Genomic DNA, 18,693 nt, shown 5'->3' on the forward strand with positions numbered 1-18,693 from the left:
AAGAAGCACATAGCTGAGGTGGAAAAACAGGGTTAGAGAAAAGGTGGGGGAAACAATGGAGAACTTCAATATTGTCATCTAACCGCGCGCAGCGCGGAAGCAAAATTCATTTATAAATTTAGAGCAAGAAGAGTCAAGGAGTTTCTCTTTTGAGAAAAAAATAAAGAATAAAAAGAAAAAAACAACACAAAGCTACCTTCCTTTCTTCCCTTTCCTCCCTTCCCTTTTCTCCTCTCTTTTTTCCTTCTTTTTTTTTCTTTTTGGGGACGTTTTGGGGGGGGCGACCGCCCCCACCGCCCCCCTGGCTACGCGCCTGGTATCTGAATGATTTTGAAAGGGGGGGGGGGCATGCACACTCGTGTAAGAATGCCATTCATTTGGATGGTTGCTCTTGATCAAAATGGGGTACGTGTATGTACGCGGGCCAGATGTGCCCCCCCCCCCCGATCCGCCATATTCTCTGTCATGTTATGGACACACAACTATATGCCCTGAGAAAATATTTCTTCCTCTCTGATAAATATATTAATCTAGACAAAATCCCTATCACATTATTGCACTAATTAGACCAGGGGCGCGGATCAAGCTATGGGGGCATTTCTGTACAGAAAAAAAGATTCTCTTCTGCGTACGGTGTGCACGCATCATTACCTATAATATTGTTATGGCTCTGAAATTAAGGAGGGGGAGGCATCTGGGGAGCGATCCCGGAGGGGCCACTTGCATTGACGAGTGGATACCATGCGCGACCAAAAAAACACGTAAAAAGGATGTCTTTTACGATAGGGCACGTTACGTACGTAACGTGATAAGGGTGCCAAAAACACAAAAATAATGAAAAAAGGGTATCTATTTCGCTAGGAAAATTACGTGTTTAGGGTCTAAATTTGCGGGGATGATAAAACAAAATTAAAATGTTTTATAAAGGATGTCATTTTTGCCCCAACACTTCGTGTTTAGAGTCCGATTTGCGCGAGGTGTAGAAGTGGGGTCGTACTAAACCAAATAAGGTAAAGCCGACGACCGAAGGAACCGTAACAATAAAACATTCCTGTACTTGTTTAGGGGTCCATTTCAGGGAATATTTGCCAAGAGTATCGTTTTTGTTTCCAATACTTGTTAAGGGGTTCATTTTCAGAATATGGAAATTACGTGTTTAGGGTGCTTTTCGAGACCCCTTGGTCGCGCATGGTATCCACTCGTGAATGGAAGTGGCCCCCCCCCCCGGGCGAGCGATTCATCAACATTTTCGTCCGACGTACAAGTTGTCAGATCCGAAATCTTTCCTTGATTTTGATTGGCTGAGAGGCAGTGGCATGTATGGCAACTGTCGGATAAAACGTCCGACAAGTCCTTTCATGAAACGCTCCCCTGATGTGTCCATTGTCGGGTAGCCAATAATACTGAAGAGGCCCGGGACGAGGCATTTAATAATCTAGTTTACAAAAGCTGCATAAAATGGGGATTTTTTTCATGATCTGGTATTGTATGCCGTGAATGAAAAGCAGTGGCGTACGCAAGGGGGGAGGGGGTGGCAGGGGTTCAAACCAAACTCTCCTTGATTTTTTTTAATACCCCATACCACCACCTAAAATATTTTTCAAGAACATTTTTTTTTGCTTGTCAATTATTTTTGGGGTAGGAAACGACCTAAAATTAGTGGTGAATGACCCTTCTTTTGTTGGTTGTCAACATCGGGCATTTCATTAAGCTTGAAACCCCCGTTTTACTCCTGCGGGGGGGGGGGTAAAGCCTCAACACACGGATTCGTGAAAATACTAGTTAGAAATTCTGAGAACAAACAAGAATAGTAATGACATCCATTTGGGAAGGCCTATAAGGGGCTATATGTTGTATGCCCATCTGGGGCTACTATAAAAAAATCCCAATTCTAGAAACGAAAGCAGCCGGAGCTGAAAATTCAAATTTTGAGGGACGTACGTGTACATATAGTGCTCATGACAATTTATCACTTTTTGTGATGAAGGTCTTTTCTTTTACAATGTTTTTTGTAGATGACCATTTGAGAAATGATCTTATCTATTTGCGATCGAGCAAATTTTGAAAACATGTACTTGAAAGACTGAATGGTGTCCCAAAACGTCTTTCAGGTCAAACTTTCTGGGGTTGCCACGCAGTCAAGCTTAGCTTATAGTGGCAACCCCTGCAACCTTCTAAGGGCTCGACACTAGCGGCGGTCCGACGGTCCCAGACCGGTAAAAATCGCTGTTGGGCCAGTAGATTTTCAGAAATTGGAAGATTTACTGGTCCGACATGACCAGTAAAAAATATCATTGTCGGGCCAGTAATTTTTCCAAAAATAGCAAGATTTAAAGGTCCGACATGACCAGTAATAAAAATCATTGTTCGGCCACTAACTTTTCCAGAAATGGTCAAATTCACAGCAAACCATTTCCCCCCGTTAAATTCTGCAATTCACACACAGAATACACACAGAATGAATCGCACGTGTTACTAGAGTACTATACAGCATGCATACAGTGTACATGTAGTCAGCCACACAATCCACATGGTGAATTCTCCACTGGCCGCACGAACGAAGCCTGGCTAAACTCTGGCAGAAATCTCTCACAGAACTGTCAAAATTCACGGTTCATATACTCATGAAAGGCTCTTATAATGTCCATATTTCCTAAAAATTGGAGTAACTCTGTCATCTGTAAGCAGTAAAAGGGTAAATTTTCACTTCTGTTTGGTTCAAACAGATCGGGTCTCGGGTGGTATCGTCTGAATACATATTAGCCCCACATATGCATTTATGTGTGTTGATACACTTGGTTTCTGACTTTCTTTCGTAGCTATTTTAATTGAGCCAAAAAAGAAACATAAATTATTTATGATAATAGTTTTAGCTTTCTTCCTCTGTTTTCTTCCTTCTTTCTTTTCAATCTTTCTTTTAATTTTTTTTCTCTATTTCTTTCCTTCCTTCCTTCTTTCCTTCCTTCTGTCGATCCTTCCTTCTTTCCTTCCTTCCTTCCTTCCTTCTTTCCTTCCTTCTTTCCTTCCTTCTTTCCTTCCTTCCTTCCTCCTTTCCTCCCTTCTTTCCTTCCTTCTTTCATTCCTTCTTTCCTTCCATCCTTTCTTTCTTTCTTACTTTCCTTCCTTCCTTCCTCCTTTCCTCCCTTCTTTCCTTCCTTCTTTCATTCCTTCTTTCCTTCCATCCTTTCTTTCTTTCTTACTTTCCTTCCTTCTTTCCTCCCTTCCTTCCTCCTTCCTTCCTTCCATCCTTTCTTACTTTCCTTCCTTCCTTCTTTCCTTCCTTCCTTCCTTCCTTCTTTCCTCCCTTCCTTCCTCTCTCCTTCCTTCCTCCCTCCTTCCTTCCTTCCATCCTTTCTTTCTTACTTTCCTTCCTTCCTTCCTTCTTTCCTTCCTTCCATCCTTTCTTCCTTCTTTTCTTCCTTCCTTCCATCCTTTCTTTCTGACTTTCCTTCCTTCTTTCCTTCCTTCTTTCTTTCCTTCCTTCCTTCTTTCCTTCCTTCCTTCCTCCTTTCCTTCCTTCCTTCTTTCCTTCCATCCTTTCTTACTTTCCTTCCTTCCTTCTTTCCTTCCTTCTTTCCTCCCTTCTTTCCTCCCTCCCTTCCTTCCTTCCATCCTTTCTTTCTTACTTTCCTTCCTTCCTTCCATCCTTTCTTTCTTTCTTACTTTCCTTCCTTCTTTCCTTCCTTCCTTCTTTCCTTACTTCTTTCCTTCCTTCCTTCTTTCCTTCCATCCTTTCTTTCTGACTTTCCTTCCTTCCTTCTTTCTTTCTTTCTTACTCTCTTCGTTTCTGTCTTGCTTTCTTTTTGTCCTTCATTCCTTCGTTTTACGGGGGGGGGGGTCACGAAAGGCTAGAAAAATAAACTTGCGCCTTTTTTTTAATGTTTTCTTTACTTTTTGGGACCAGTAGATTTTAGGTTCGGACCAGTAAAAATTTGAAAAACTGGGTATCTACTGGTCCGACATGAATAGGTTGGACCAGTAGAAAAAATGGGTTAGTGTGGAGCCCATTTTTTCTATGTTTTGCTTGTCAGTTATATGTATATTATTATTGTATTTTCTTTTTTTAATGTGTTTATGAAAAAGTGTTGCAGAAACCAATAAATGAAAATGAAAAGGTCTTATTCAATTTGATTTGATTTTACTGTTTTCTGCATTCATAATCGTATGGGCCTAGATATATTTTTATTACTTATAAAAATATGGATTTTTGGCATGAGTCTTAGAGAAAAAATATAGACTAAAATTATAATTTTTAAACAAATATCATCTACTACCAAATTGTTACTACACAATTTGCCAGGAGGACTGTCATCAAAAGCAGATTGCTTGAAAAAAAAAGAAAAGACAACCCAGTTGGCGCAAGCCATATTTTTTTTTTTTGGGGGGGGGGCGGGGGGAAACAAAATCTGGATGCCTGGCCCTCTACGTTTGTAAATTGAATAACCGTTAGCGAGTTTTCGACTGTATTTCTGTGGTTTTCGATAATACGACGACATCCACGAACGATTATTTGGAACCCGTAACATTAAAGATTTTTGGTAATATGAATAATGATTTTTTTTTAATTTAGAGTCAATTTCTTCATCGTCAAATTCGCGCGTTCGTTGTCTTGTCTGTTCTGTTAGTGGAGAGATCAGTGGTCACTGGTGACTGTGACTGACTGTGAGACTGAGAGAGGGTGAGCTACGACGTCGGCTGCGCTCGCTAGCTTCCTGACCTTAGCTGACTTTCGCCGGGCCGAGTGTCCACGGCCACCGCTCCTGCGCCCCTGCCGGCGCGGCTGGCCGTTTCCTGTGCCTGGCTGCACATTTTTTTGTTTTCAGACTTCTCCTTTAATGCATGGAATTCGTCAAATCATCTACAAAAAGGTACACAGCACTGTCTCATCACTTGTATTCAGTGTTGAAATTAGGGAGCCATTTTTGAAGAAAAAAATGCGAACCATTTTTCAAAGCCATTTTTTTATTTTCAATTTTTTTCAGTTTTTCGAGAGCCATTTTTTTTCATGATTCAGAGCATGGGCCATGGTTTCGCATCGCAGTTTGGGCGCCGCAGTTTGCCCTGCTTGTTTACAAATTCATTTAATGTTTAACATTGTTTATTTAATTGATGCTTATCTTTTTCTTCATTGTTATGATTTTGAATTAGGATTTTATTTATTGTTGTTCATTTAAATGTACATGTAGGTCTAACTTAGCCTTGAGGTTGAGGACTTCATGATGATATTTTCATATAGGTACTTCTTCATCATGAAGCCTTGAACCGCCTCCTATATATATATATATATAAGACACATCAAAACAAAGATAGATTTCCCTAAAAAATCCATCTTTGTAGATAGAAATTACGTAAATGTTTTTTTTTTTTATTTATTCATACGCATATAAATGCATTTGAAAGTTAAAAAATTGATCCCTCGGTCCGTTTGTCAACAAAGCAAATACAATAGGTCTGACCCTTGAACAGATTCGTTATGACCTACCTTCGATTAGCGATGTTACAAAATGCTGTTTTGAAGAACAATTTATAGATAAAAATCATTATTTAACAAACTAAAATTTAATACATGATTATGAATAATTATTATTATACCAATTGGTAGTAAAGAATAGACCATGCTCTACGTCACTTTCTAAATCTTTTACATTTTTGTACATCTCTTTCCTCTGTTCACAGATCTACATGTATGTCTAATATTGCATAGAAAATGAATACCAAGGAGAAGAAGGTGCTTCGTTTCCTTGATGATAACTCCATTATATCAGTGGAGGATAAGAGCTCAATTCCTTTTGATGAGATTACTTTGAGATCTTCCATAGGGTCTCCCATTGCAGCTTCATCTGTTGCACGACCATTTCTGCCCCTTCCACACAGGTACATGTAAACATGATTGGTTACTCGTAATTACTTTAATTCATGCCTAGGCCAGCCAGTCAAAAGTCCAAGCTATTTTTTACTGCTCTTTCCAGAGAAGTAGTGCTCAGCACGTTTCCTCTCCTATTCCCCCGTTCAGAGAAATAAATGGGGAATTTAGTTAGCCAGTGTATGCTTAGTTAATTTTTTTCCTTCAATACAAAAATTTTATAATTTATACTTTTTTGTATAAGCCCAAGAATTCTTACTTTTTGAATATGATTTCCACATTATACACTTCTTTTTGAGATTTGTAATTTTTTTTCACAATTGCAGTATGATTTAATCTCACCTTTTTAAATATTTGCAATTTTTGGTTAAACAATGTAATTTCATTTGCAATTGTCATATGTTTCTCTTTGTCCGTAGAATGTGCAACTGTATACAGTTTAATAAATTTTTGTGTATGCCTAATGATTTTATATTCTAGCTAGTAAATGAATTCTTAACTTTTAAAGAGTGTAAAAGGATTGTAACACTGTTTTCATGTAACTCGCATTTTATTTCAATATTTCATTATTATTCTCAATTACTGCATTGTATGAAATTAGCAACACAAAAATTGGAATGAAAAACTTGAATAGAAATCCTGGAAGTGGCAAAGTTATTGAAAATGGTGACTTATGAATCGCTCTTGAACAGTTATCCACACACTGCACTTCGGTCAATCAGAGTCATTGCATGATGTTGATAATATTGATCGCATAATGTCAAATTCAGAATCCCATTTCATATAACCGGTTTTAATATCGAATGCACAATATCTATAAGAAGGTACTATCAGCCAGTTCAATTGAATGATCTCAGTAGCTTTAAACTATTATAGCAAATTTAAAAGTTTTATGAAACAGTGCAGTTCAGTTTTCATGTTTTTCCTCATGGTTTTTGTCATTGCAAAAATATTATCATCATTGAAATATTTCATTGTGTTTTTAATGTTTACCTTTTTAAACATGCACATACCTTTACCATTTCAGAGATGGACAGGATCTAGAGGATTCACATGCACAGCTATTCCGTCAGCTATCCAACACTATGAAAGGAGCTGCCGCTTCACAAGAGAATGGGGATGCAGTGCCTGATTCTGCTAGGTCAAGGGTCAGCTTTGCCCCTTCAGATATGACTGATACATCATTGGGTATCCTCAATCTTGATGACCTTGGTAAGAAACTAACATTTTTTGTCTTTTATTGGATAAATTCCTTAGTAGTGCTGGACGGTATTTCAGTATTATCGAAATTATGCAATATTGAAAAAAATATGGAATATTTGATGATAGTTTTATGATTATATTGATAGACCACAGTATGTAATATGACCAAATTATGAACAGTTAATCACTATTGACCACAAATCATGCTGCTCTTTAATGCTTTAAACCAACTCAGAACTTTGTAAGTTGTTTCTCAAATGCTTTTCATTTAGGAGCACCAATTAAAGCTATACAATAGATTCCTCCTTCCCTGCTGTCAGGAAATGACAGCCCATAATGAACTTTCAGACTCAGTGAAATATTGTGTTAATGGTAATATTTTTTGGGTGATAATTGACTTAATCAATTGAAATCAAATATCAAATGGTGGGTGTGTATGAAGCTATTTGTAAAGTTACGCACAATTTTACGTACGACTGGAACATGTTCTTCGGTCATAAATCAATTATAATTTATCTAGGGATATCTTATAGCACAATAAAAGGATCACAAGTTGTGTGCAAAGTCATTCGTATCTTACAAACAGCTTTATGAAACACCCACCTGAGGCCCATAACACAAAGCTTAGCAATGATCGTAGAACATTTTTCTACAATTGATTGCATTGACAACAATGTACAATCAATCGTGCAAATCAAGTGTACGATCAATCGCTATCCTTTGTGTTACGGGCCCCTGGTCAGCAATAGGATGCAGCTTTTTTTTGTGCACTTAAGCTATGGAATAAGCTCCCTCCCTCTTCCAAAATTGTCATTAACATTGGATAAAATAATGAAACACCTTACTATTTCCTTACATTACATATGCCCAGGTGGGTGTTTCATAAAGCTGTTTGTAAGATACGAATGACTTAACGCACGACTGGTGATCCCTTCTTGTGCTTAATGATATCCCTGTATAATTGATATATGACCTAAGAACATGTTCCAGTCATGCGTAAAGTTGCTCGTAACTTTACAAACAGCTTTATGTACACCCAATGGACTTAGACAGATGCTGTCACTGTGTGGCAATGCTGACCAAGGATGCCATCCCAAAGTGCTTGTATCTTGTGGAAAAAAATATTGAATATTATTGTTATGAAGGGAAAAAAACTTGAAAGGGAAATGCATTATAAATATCTTCTTGCTAGTGAAGGAAGGAGTGGAATTGAGGGATGGATTTAGAAAGAGATGCCATTCTGAGATCAGATTGTTATTACAAATATTCTGTAGGTTCTTATTACTGTATTGGAGGTACAGCAACAATATAATATCCAATACTTCATTAATTTACAGATTGCCATGGTGATAAACAGGAGTTTCGGTCAAGATATTGATAGCAAACTTAACTTATTCTAGTTTCATAATAATAGGCTTCCATTTAAAGAGGATGTTCACCCTGACAATGAGTTGGTTTCAAATAAAAATAATGAACAAAGGTATTGGTGAAAGTTTGATAAAAATCCACCAAAGAATGACAAGAGTTTTGAAATTCTAATTTTTACGTCTCAGGCTCCTCACATGCCTTGTGATATAAATTCCCCAAAATGGCAATTTACTAAAAAGTAATTTTGTTTATGCAATGAATATACATATATCATCAGACAAATTATTTCATGCCTCCTATAAGAAATAAATCATCTTTCAATAAAGAAATTGTGATTCATGGAATTATATGGGGAGCTACTGGTATATATTGTCACAAATTAAAAACTTGAAAAAATAATAATCTTCAAATTCTTTGATGGATTTTAACCCTTTACCATTATTTTTCAATACTTTTTGTTGTTGTTATTAAAACCAACTTTATTGTCAGGGATAACTTCCCCTGTAAAGATGGGTTGAACTCTCAGATTAGCCCATCTTTCATGGAAGGACTCCAAGGAGGTTATTACTCATTCCACACTTGGACTGCTCCTCTTGTGGATATACACTCTTGCTTTAGTCGTCTTGTCTTTTCTCAAACCATTGAAGATATGCACAGTTTGAATTGACCATTTGTGAAATGATGTTTGATGACACTCTGGGTTATTTTTTTCCCCTCACAGAGTGTACTAACATATTTGTGATGAATAAGGTACCCCCCCCAAATGTCACTATTCCAGTTGATATAAGACCGGGGGGGGGGGGGGGGGGGCACTTCTATGGACGAGTGGATACCATCAGTGACCATGGAGCTTTTAAAAAGCACCCTTAACAAGTATTTTCCATGTTCTGAAAATGCACAAAAGGTCCCTTAACAAATATTGGAAATAAAATGGTACTGTACCCTCGACAAGTATTCTCTGAAGTTACTCCCTAAACAAGTACGATGTCACGGACGTCGGCTTTAGCTTTTTTTTTTTCATTGTGTTTAGTACCACCCCACTCAGCTCGCTCAGATTGGACCCTTAACACATATAGTGTTGGGGCAAAAAGTACATCCTTTATAAAGTATATATGGAATTTAGTTTTTTTTTATACCCTTGCAAATTGGACCATAAATATACCCTTTTTTCATCAATTCAGGGTTCCCACGGTCATGGAAAATCCTTGAAAAATTTGTGGTCCTGGAAAGTCAGGGAATTTGGAAAATTTGTGAAAAGTCATGGAAAAGTCAATGGAATTGCATTTACATGTACCTCATGGCTATGGCAGCTTTCCGTTTTGTCATGTCTCGCAAGGTTCTCTCATACTTAATTATATCCACTGGTGATATATGATTTTGGTGTCTAAAGTAAACTATGGTTTCAAGGGTCAAATATATGTAAGGACAAGTTACAATGACACTCATTGGTCTAGTATGTTCAAAATTCCAAGATGGCTTCCAAAAATGGAGTACAAAATGTCTGATAATTACTTTTTTTTTATAAAAGGACATAGTTTGTTCAATATCTGTCTGGGGAATATTAGTTTGGTGTCTAAACCATGGTTTAAAGGGTCAAGTAATACACTAGGGTTAGTTACAAGACCAGTCAGTTGTCTGTATGTTCAAAAATCCAAGATGACTTAGTGTTGGGGCTAGCAAGGTTGAAATAACATTTAATAAAAAAGTTTTTTGTGAATACATGTATAATACAGCCACAATCCACATTCCTCACTCAAAATACTCATGGCCATGAATAAATTGATTGCTCCTGACATTAAATTTGGACAACCAGACTACAGAAAATTTCATCTTATTTGCAATGATATAAGATGTTAATCAGTCAATGTATTTTTAATATGTCACATTTTGTAACCAGTTTTGCGTTCTTAGTTTTTTTAGAGAATTTAAATTTCAAGGTTTGTACAATTTTACTCAACATTCATGGCAATTAGTTGACATATCACGTCACAACTTAATCAAGCACTACCAGCATGGCTATCAGAAGACAATACATTCAAAAGGTTCTGAATCTCTTAGTTGTACAAGATGTTTCAATAGCTATTTTAGTGTCAAGTAATGTGTCCTCTCTGGAAAAATTACTTGAAAATGAAGTATAATGAAATACCAAAATAGGCATCAAATGTTCAATTTTCAAGATATCCTCATTATTTTTGGAGCATATACAGAAATACACTTGTTAATTTAGCTGGTGTCCTCAAGTTTTATCAGAAATGGCCTCATTTTTTTATTGTAATGTAGAAAATGCAGCACTATGTTGAGAATTTTAGGATGAGGATGTCTTTGTTAGCCTTTTTTCATGTCACCTTATTGTAAAACTCAAATGTCACTTTTTTATAATAATTGGCTCATGTGTGACATATGTAAAGTGTTTCATCTTCATATAATTCAGGGTTCCCCCAGAAATTTGAAAACAGAATTCCATGACTTTTATGTGGAAGTTTTGTAGTAAAGGTGAATTCAGGATCCTAATTTCAATATGCCTGGAAAATTTGACATTTACATCTACATGTATTGTAATTCACTTTTGTGACAAGATCTACATGCTATGCTCTGAAAATTTAGAAATAGTTCATGGAAATCTGTCAGTTCAAGAAATTACATGAGTTTGTGTTCAAGACAATTTTGAATCTTGATGTTGGTGAAACGAAAATGGTACTGTACCCTGGTCAGAAACAGACCATATACCAATGATAATACATGTAGATCTACCTGTCATGAGTAAGGTAGTGGGTGGAATGGATGGCTGTGAGGGGAGGTTATGGAGGCCATCATAATGTGTCTGATTTTGGAAAGGGTGCCAGAAAGCAAGTCATGGAAAGCAGCAATTTAGTCATGGAAAAGTCAGGGAAAAGTCATGGAGAAGTCATGGAATTCTGTTTTCAAATTTCTGTGGGAACCCTGATTATGTTGGTGTTTTTGACACCGTTATTACGTTATGTACGGAACATGCCCTATCTTGAGAAAGTTCCTCTTTACGTGTCTTTTTGGTCACGCATGGTATTGGTGTTCACTCGTCAATGGAAATGGCCCTCTGGGGTATGTATTTGACCAAAATTATAAATTTGAGGAATAAGCAAACATTTGAACACTACAGGAGTACTCAAGCTGATGAGTGTTGATATTCATTGTGTCTGTGGCATGCTACCTTTAAAGGATTTAAGCAAGTGATCATTAGACATTCCACTTACTGCATGTCTGCTGGTAATTTTATGATTTACATGTAAACACTACAGTGCGCCGACTTCACACTGATATTCACATAGGTAACTCCTTATGTGTACTGCTGCATTTCATCTGTTCTACCAGAGAAGTGGTTCTACAGTACATGCTAGTGACTTTTTGAATGCTACCCACATGTACAAACCTCATTGTTTGTACAAACATGTTTGTCTTTGATATTTCAGGATTTTCAGCTATTTATCTGAATCAATCTCATCACATGACTTTAAATTGATAGTTTCAGACTCTCAGTTATTCACATTCCAACTGTCATTATTCATATGCAATTACACATACACTGTAAAACCCAAATATCCTGGTAGGGCCTACTAAAACTTACATTTGTACCATAACAGTAAGGCATAAAAAAAAACTCAGTACAGTTAACTGTCTGCTTGGGACAATGAGTCAACCTTCCCTAAAAGTTAAATGGCCACTAAGTAAAAACAATTTTTTATACGATGAGTTCTTATAGAAAATGCTATTTACCTTGTCTAGCCTAGGCTGAATTTTGCCCTTCAACCAGATTCCCGTGGTCTTAAACCAAGAGTTATGACAAAATTTACATTCAGGCCAACCCTCATAATTCAACATACATATATTTCTTTAAGGTATGTTCAATTGCAGTTATTGATGTGGACAAATTGTGCTCTTTAGTGGATGGACTACTGTACAACACTTCTTGTTGATAAATTAGATATTTAAAGTACTTACTCACCATTTATGATTGAAAATGGATTTTTTTTAGTGCCGGTATTTCAATAGTATTGTACCCATTCCCAAAAGATTTTGACTTGGCATAATTGAGCACTCTTTAATGTAGAGGAAGTATCATATTTATGTGTATCACACCAGAAAGTGTGCGTAGTGTTAAGTGCTAAAATCTAGATTAAAAGAGAGCGGAAGTCAACAAGAACATGCATCTGTGCAATATTAAAATATTTTGACGAACACTGACAATGTAAATTTTTATTCAATTTAACTTTATTTCATCAAAAAGTATACTGACGAAATTAAACATGTCACAATGTGGAGGGGTCAAGTATTTTAAGCATATTCTTTGATTTGCCCCATAAAATTTAAAGGGGATGGAAGCATTAATTTGTGACTTAACATTGTATGCTTGTTGTCCACTTGTCACTAGTTGTGCCAATTTAAAAAATGAGATGTTATGTGTAAAATAAAGAACTCTGCCTAAGCTGTAGTCACTGAAGTCAAATACTTTGGTAAAACTGATTTGTAAAACTACATTATTAAAGATATAAAAATAAATTTCATGCTGAAGTGAAGAATAATCATATAAGAATTTATCATGATTCAAGATATTTATTTTTTGGCAAATTTCCATTTGAAAAAAAAAAATTCAAATCAAATATGGATGTTATGACTTTTTAGAGTTATTTTCCGGTGAGACAGTTCTGGTCATGTCTTAATGAATATTCAATGAGCAAATTGATGATGTCATATCCCCACTTGTACTTTTTTATTTTATTATGGTATATGAAATTTAGGTTTATTCAGTTTGTATCACTAAAAAAATGGGATGACTTTTGACAACGGATTTAGTGCATTAGATATTCATTGCTGCAACTTATTTCATTGTAATGGAGACATATTATTCACACAATATGAAATAATGAAACTCATAAGAAAAGGGAAAGTGGGGATGTGACATCATCAGCTCACCTAATGAATATTCATGACAATGTTCATATTTATATAACTGCTTTCACAAAATATTGGTAAACTTTAAAATTAAATAACTTTGTTATTTGTTATCCAATTTTGAAGAAATTTTCAGCATTTGCTCTGTGAATTTGACTTTATTTATTCAGATATGAATATTTTCAGCCTGGAGCATCCCTTTAATTATGAATATTTAGCCAATATGAGTAAGGTTTTGTTTTCTTTGATTAACCATAAAGCTTGCTTATAAAAATAGATTTACATACATGTACATACATGTATGACGCTAATTTAATGACTTGTGCATACGAACATTGTTTAAAAAGTAAGCTTTACACCTGTTTGAATTAATTGTATTTGACAGCTTCCGGTCTTGAGGAGTTAGACGATGACTTTATGGACCTCTCACAGGATCTCCAGTCCCCTCGCTCTGGTACGGGAGACGGGGAAGAGATGGCAACCCCGCAGCCTGCCTTTCCACCGTCGTCTCACCCCAGGGATGGTAACATGAGTGGTATGATGGTGGGTACTTCACAGCCCCCCTTCCCATCGTCTGACCCCGGTAACAGGTCTACTATGATGGTTTCGCAGATGAGTGCGCCCTCTATCATGTTCTATGATAGCCAAGAGGACCAGGAGGATGACGATAAAGGCATTGCCAGTGATTTCTCAGACGGACAACCGACTCCAGGTCAGTAAATTCAAACTTGATTTTCAATACAAGTATGTGATTCTGCTTCATGAGTTCAAAGGTCTTTAATACATGTTGATGTAATTATGAACCAGAAAATATCTTGTTCTTGCGGTGATTATTGAATTATTCCAGGTGTGAAGACAAAAGTTGCATTTCCATTTTCTGATACACCCTGTATACAGTGGTGTTACAGTGGAGCGTTGTGGCCCAGTGGATTAGTCTTCGGACTTTGAAACAGAGGGTCGTGGGTTCGAATCCCAGCCATGGCGTAATTTCCTTCGGCAAGAAATTATTCCACATTGTGCTGCACTCGACCCAGGTGAGGTGAATGGGTACCCGGTAGGATTTATTCCTTGAATGCTTTAGCGCCTATATGGCCGCTCAGCTACAGCCGGGGTAATAATGATATATATCAAGTATATTTCAGCGCCTTGAGTACATAATCAATGTGGATTTGGTGCTTTAGAAATACTCTATATTATTATTATTATTATTAAAAAGTTAGTGAACCCCATCAGAAAGCGATCATATTTTAAGTTCTGCCATGTTTTATATATTTGATTGTGAACTGAAGTTGGGTGATAAAATAATTTATACATTCAGTAAAGTTTGTTTCTCTAGGCTCGCCGAACATTGTGTATTTGTTGTCTACATTCAATTCAACACTTACATGAAGAAGTGCATTTTGTGTTGGGGTTAACTAACTTTTGAGCACAACTGTTTGTGTCAGTGTATATTTTATGTACCATTTAATTTCTATGCAAAAACAGACCAAGGACATTCACATATTCTGTTCAATAAGTGCTTATTAGAGCGTGTTTTACTAACTCAAGCTGGTGCATTCTCCATCCTGCATTATTTACTTCTGAAGAGGGGGGGGGGGATGTCGGTAAGAAACTTCCATTCAATTATAAGTAAACATTAGGTCTCTGAATTAATCATAAGGCTTTCAATTGATTGCTCCTGTGTTTCTTGCATTATCAAATACACACATGAATTGGACTGCTTAGTTAAAAATTGATCGATCCTTTTCTTGCAACACCCCCTTACTTTCTACATAGAAGTATCTTGCTTGTGTCCTCTCTCTTTTTCTCGGGTGCATAGAGAACTTTTTATCTATGGCCTGGAAAAGATTTTATTCACAAAACTAGTGACCTTCATTATTCTTAGAATGACTTCTTTGATTCTCTGACTATTCATGGAGTTATTATCCTTGGTCTGTCTAGATTGTCTAGTTTTTCCTCCATTCGTGACAAACAACTTTTTTATTGCTTGTTTTGCCTGATCAGCTCAAAAAAAGTATTACTATTTTGAAATGATAAATAAGCACCAAGCACTTTACCGTATTGGAGATTTTCTCATGGTGTTGACCCATGAAGACCTTTCTTAGGATGTGTCTTCATCATGTAATCGTTTCTGGCCAACCTGCTTACTTTATATGGAGTTAATGGAATCTGTGTATTTTCCTGTTCTTGAAACATTTTTGTGCTATAAGATAAAGAACACAATCTGTGTATTTTCTTGTTTTAGTACCTGCCCATGCTATGAGATCAAGAACGCAGGGGAGTGAAGGTGGAAGAAGCAGTGAGATTGACACCGAAGATGAGATTAATGCTGTAAGACAGGTAAGCCTTCAATTATCATCCTTACACTTAGGGTTGGAAATAATTTTATTTTTCCACATTGGGGTGATTGCGGAATTTTGGGGGGCTATTTATTTCATTATAAGGGCTACTTTTAAAGCGGTAACAAGCAATTAGGCTGAAAAAGCAAATATCATTACTCTGTCATTCAAAATATTGATTTTTAAAATAATCTTGATTATTGTTTTGACAGATCTTGGGGATAATCTAGAAAGAATAGTCGCCCCAAAGCATGCATCTTGGGGGGTAATTTTAGGGGTGATTTGGGCTGCCATGAGGGTGAAATTGCCTGTCGCCCTCATGTTTTTCCTACTATAGAAGCTTGCAATATGAACCTCAATCTGTTGAAGTGTCATACTTATTGCCTGAATAGTTGTAGTTTAGAAGTGTTCACTTTCATTTCAAGCTAATGGTTCAGGTGTGAATCGTAGTTGGCTCCAAATGTGTAATTTCAAATTTCAATAGCGAATAAGCAGCTGAAAATATGGAAACCTACATTCATGGGAAGAACAATTTTTGTGAATGTTGATATAAATCATCATCGCGGCATAGAAATTTTGGGGTAATTCTTATTCACTTTCTTGATTTTTGAGAGGATCAGGGGCAAAATTGTGACAAACATGTCTGTTGAGTAACCTTGATGGTGTTTCAGGTGTTTCATAAAGTTGTTGTAAATAAATTTTTTATCAATAAAAACTGAATTATAAACAAAAGTTGTAAATTAAACACAACTGTTCACATGATTGTCGACCAATTCTTAGGTGCTTAATCCTCAATCACGTTAAGTCTCATTAGCTAGATTTGAAATAACTTTTTTTTTCAGATTAAATTTCTCATTGTTGACAAGCATCTGAATATAAAATTCAATATTTAAAACAAAAATTGATGGAGGGTTATAGGAAGTGCAATTCCATTTTAGAGAAGTGTCGGATTCTCATTCAGCTCAAGAAATGGTCACCAGTCATATGTTAAGTTGTGCCTTGCCTAACTTACGGCTTTATGAACCAGCCGCCAGAATCTGCTTTCCTTATATCAAGATCACTTATCTCCTTTGGTACCTGTTTCGATAATCCAGGAAAATGCCCAAACGAGGTTGTATGCACCCGATCCTTCTGATCGGCTAGGAGTAGGAGAGAGCAGAGATGACGATGATGATGAGAGGAATCAACGATTCAATGGTTCAAGAGATATGTTGTTAGACAATCAGGTTTCCAGACTTCAGCTGGATGGTGGAAGCTCGGAAGATGACAATCAGAGGATTCCAATTACAGAACCGAGGCAATCTGCTGAAGGGGAGGTGGTAAGTTAGAATCTACAATGTAGATTTCATGTATTCAACAGAAATCTCACTATTCATTTCTTAAATTATGCCATATTCATAGTTTTTTTTAATTTTTTGATTACCATTTTCTGTTTCAAACTATAGTTGTATATTTTAGATATGGCTTTCCAAATCATAAAGCAAATGAAAATCACATTATTTGTTGATTTCTTGCTTTTGTCTTTTTTATATTTCAATGAATTGCAGGATACACCTGTTTCTTAGGGATTTATTCAAATTTATTTTCATAATTTCACTTCATTTAAATACTTCCTACATAAACTTGCTTTAGGAGGGTGATTTGGGTTTGATTTCCTTGTTTTGTTTGATTTTTTTTAGGTTATCTTAGATCCTGGAGACGGTGGTGGAGGGGGTGATGGTATGAGTGATGGAGAGACCACAAGCTCTGGACTACCCGATGCACCGGTCACCTTTGGTCAGTCTACCCTCATGGCATTCCAAGGACAAGGAGCGAATAGAAGCAGTAGAGACTGGACAATGACCAGTGGGATTGGGGCTGTAGATCCTCCTGCTGTGGTTCGACGGTTTCCTGATGCTGATGAAGATGCCGATGATGAGGATGATGATGACGATAATGGTGCCCCACACATGGAAATCTTTTCAGTGAGTGGCAAAATGTGATTTCCGCTAATAGGTAGCATTTCATATTGAAGGCTTTTGTTACTAATCAAGTAATCTTTGGTAAGGGATCAGTAATTAATCCTAGGAAATTCTAGCTGAAACTGATAGGTGCTGTATCGATTTAGCTTTTGACCATCAATTATTTAATTGGTAGTCAATCAAAGAGCCAATTGAATTTGTATTAGTATCAATGGTAGAAAAAAATGAGGATTGGATTTTTGGTATGTATTATGCTACCCCTTGTTACTGATCTAGATTCTAATTTTATTTCATTAATTTTAAGGGTCAGTCAAGAATACAGCCGATTGGAGAGACAGACATCTGGCAGAAAGGAGCAGGATCAATGAACTTTAGTAGCAAGGCATCCTTCCCGCGGGATAGTTCAACAAACTTTGATAAGGTAAGGAGATAGCTAGGTGTCATGTCTTTATTACCCATCATGATAAATGCAGTTTTTTAAAAGATAATAGACATGATTTTGAAATATTACAAAATTAACTCTCTGCGAAAGATTGGCGTTATTTAGATTGTCCTTTCTTTTCCTCCACTCCCGTCTTTTATTATAATATTCTCCTTCTCTCCTACTTCTACTACTCCTCTCCTCTTTGATCTCCCCAAAAGACTTGGTTGAAAAGGCCCAGAAGGTTTCATATATTTTGTGATTTCATTGGGTAAATAATAGTTCATCTTACCATTGTGATGGTAGTTGTATTGTTACACAGTTTGATAGGAATTGTCCTTTTCATTTGATTGTTTACAGAGATTCAATGAGGATTTTAGTGGAGCTTCAAACATGAATGGAGTTGGAGCTTCCATGTTTGGTAAGTTTGAAGAATGGTAATAGAGGGTGCTCACTAAATTTTCATATATGTGGAATTATAACTTGATATTTCAGTCCTTCACGTTTATAATTTCGTGGAGCTCAATAAATCGCTCTCCTTATTTTTTTGAGGAGCTCAATTGAGCTCCTCAGAATCACTCTCCATGAGGACCTCAAATCAATTCATTACAA

At 36.5% G+C, this 18,693-nt stretch overlaps 1 protein-coding gene across 2 annotated transcripts in view; it reads left to right on the forward strand.

Moving 5' to 3' along the window:
• The first annotated feature begins 4,469 nt into the window (after positions 1-4,469).
• Positions 4,470-18,693, forward strand: part of LOC121408319 — a 43,223-nt gene continuing 28,999 nt past the window's right edge. Inside the window, exons 1-9 of one of the 2 annotated variants that reach the window (XM_041599744.1) lie at positions 4,470-4,538; positions 5,677-5,874; positions 6,891-7,075; positions 13,746-14,072; positions 15,606-15,700; positions 16,794-17,018; positions 17,379-17,663; positions 17,965-18,081; positions 18,442-18,502. In XM_041599744.1, the coding sequence (XP_041455678.1) occupies positions 5,708-5,874; positions 6,891-7,075; positions 13,746-14,072; positions 15,606-15,700; positions 16,794-17,018; positions 17,379-17,663; positions 17,965-18,081; positions 18,442-18,502 (1,462 nt within the window). In that variant the 5' untranslated portion in view covers positions 4,470-4,538; positions 5,677-5,707. Of the gene's footprint in view, positions 4,539-4,741; positions 4,869-5,676; positions 5,875-6,890; positions 7,076-13,745; positions 14,073-15,605; positions 15,701-16,793; positions 17,019-17,378; positions 17,664-17,964; positions 18,082-18,441; positions 18,503-18,693 lie in introns of those variants that run through there. The other variant, XM_041599743.1, reaches the window with a different exon arrangement.

Source organism: Lytechinus variegatus, chromosome 2, assembly GCF_018143015.1.
Source record: "Lytechinus variegatus isolate NC3 chromosome 2, Lvar_3.0, whole genome shotgun sequence".
In the NCBI taxonomy this organism is placed as follows: Eukaryota; Metazoa; Echinodermata; class Echinoidea; order Temnopleuroida; family Toxopneustidae; genus Lytechinus; species Lytechinus variegatus.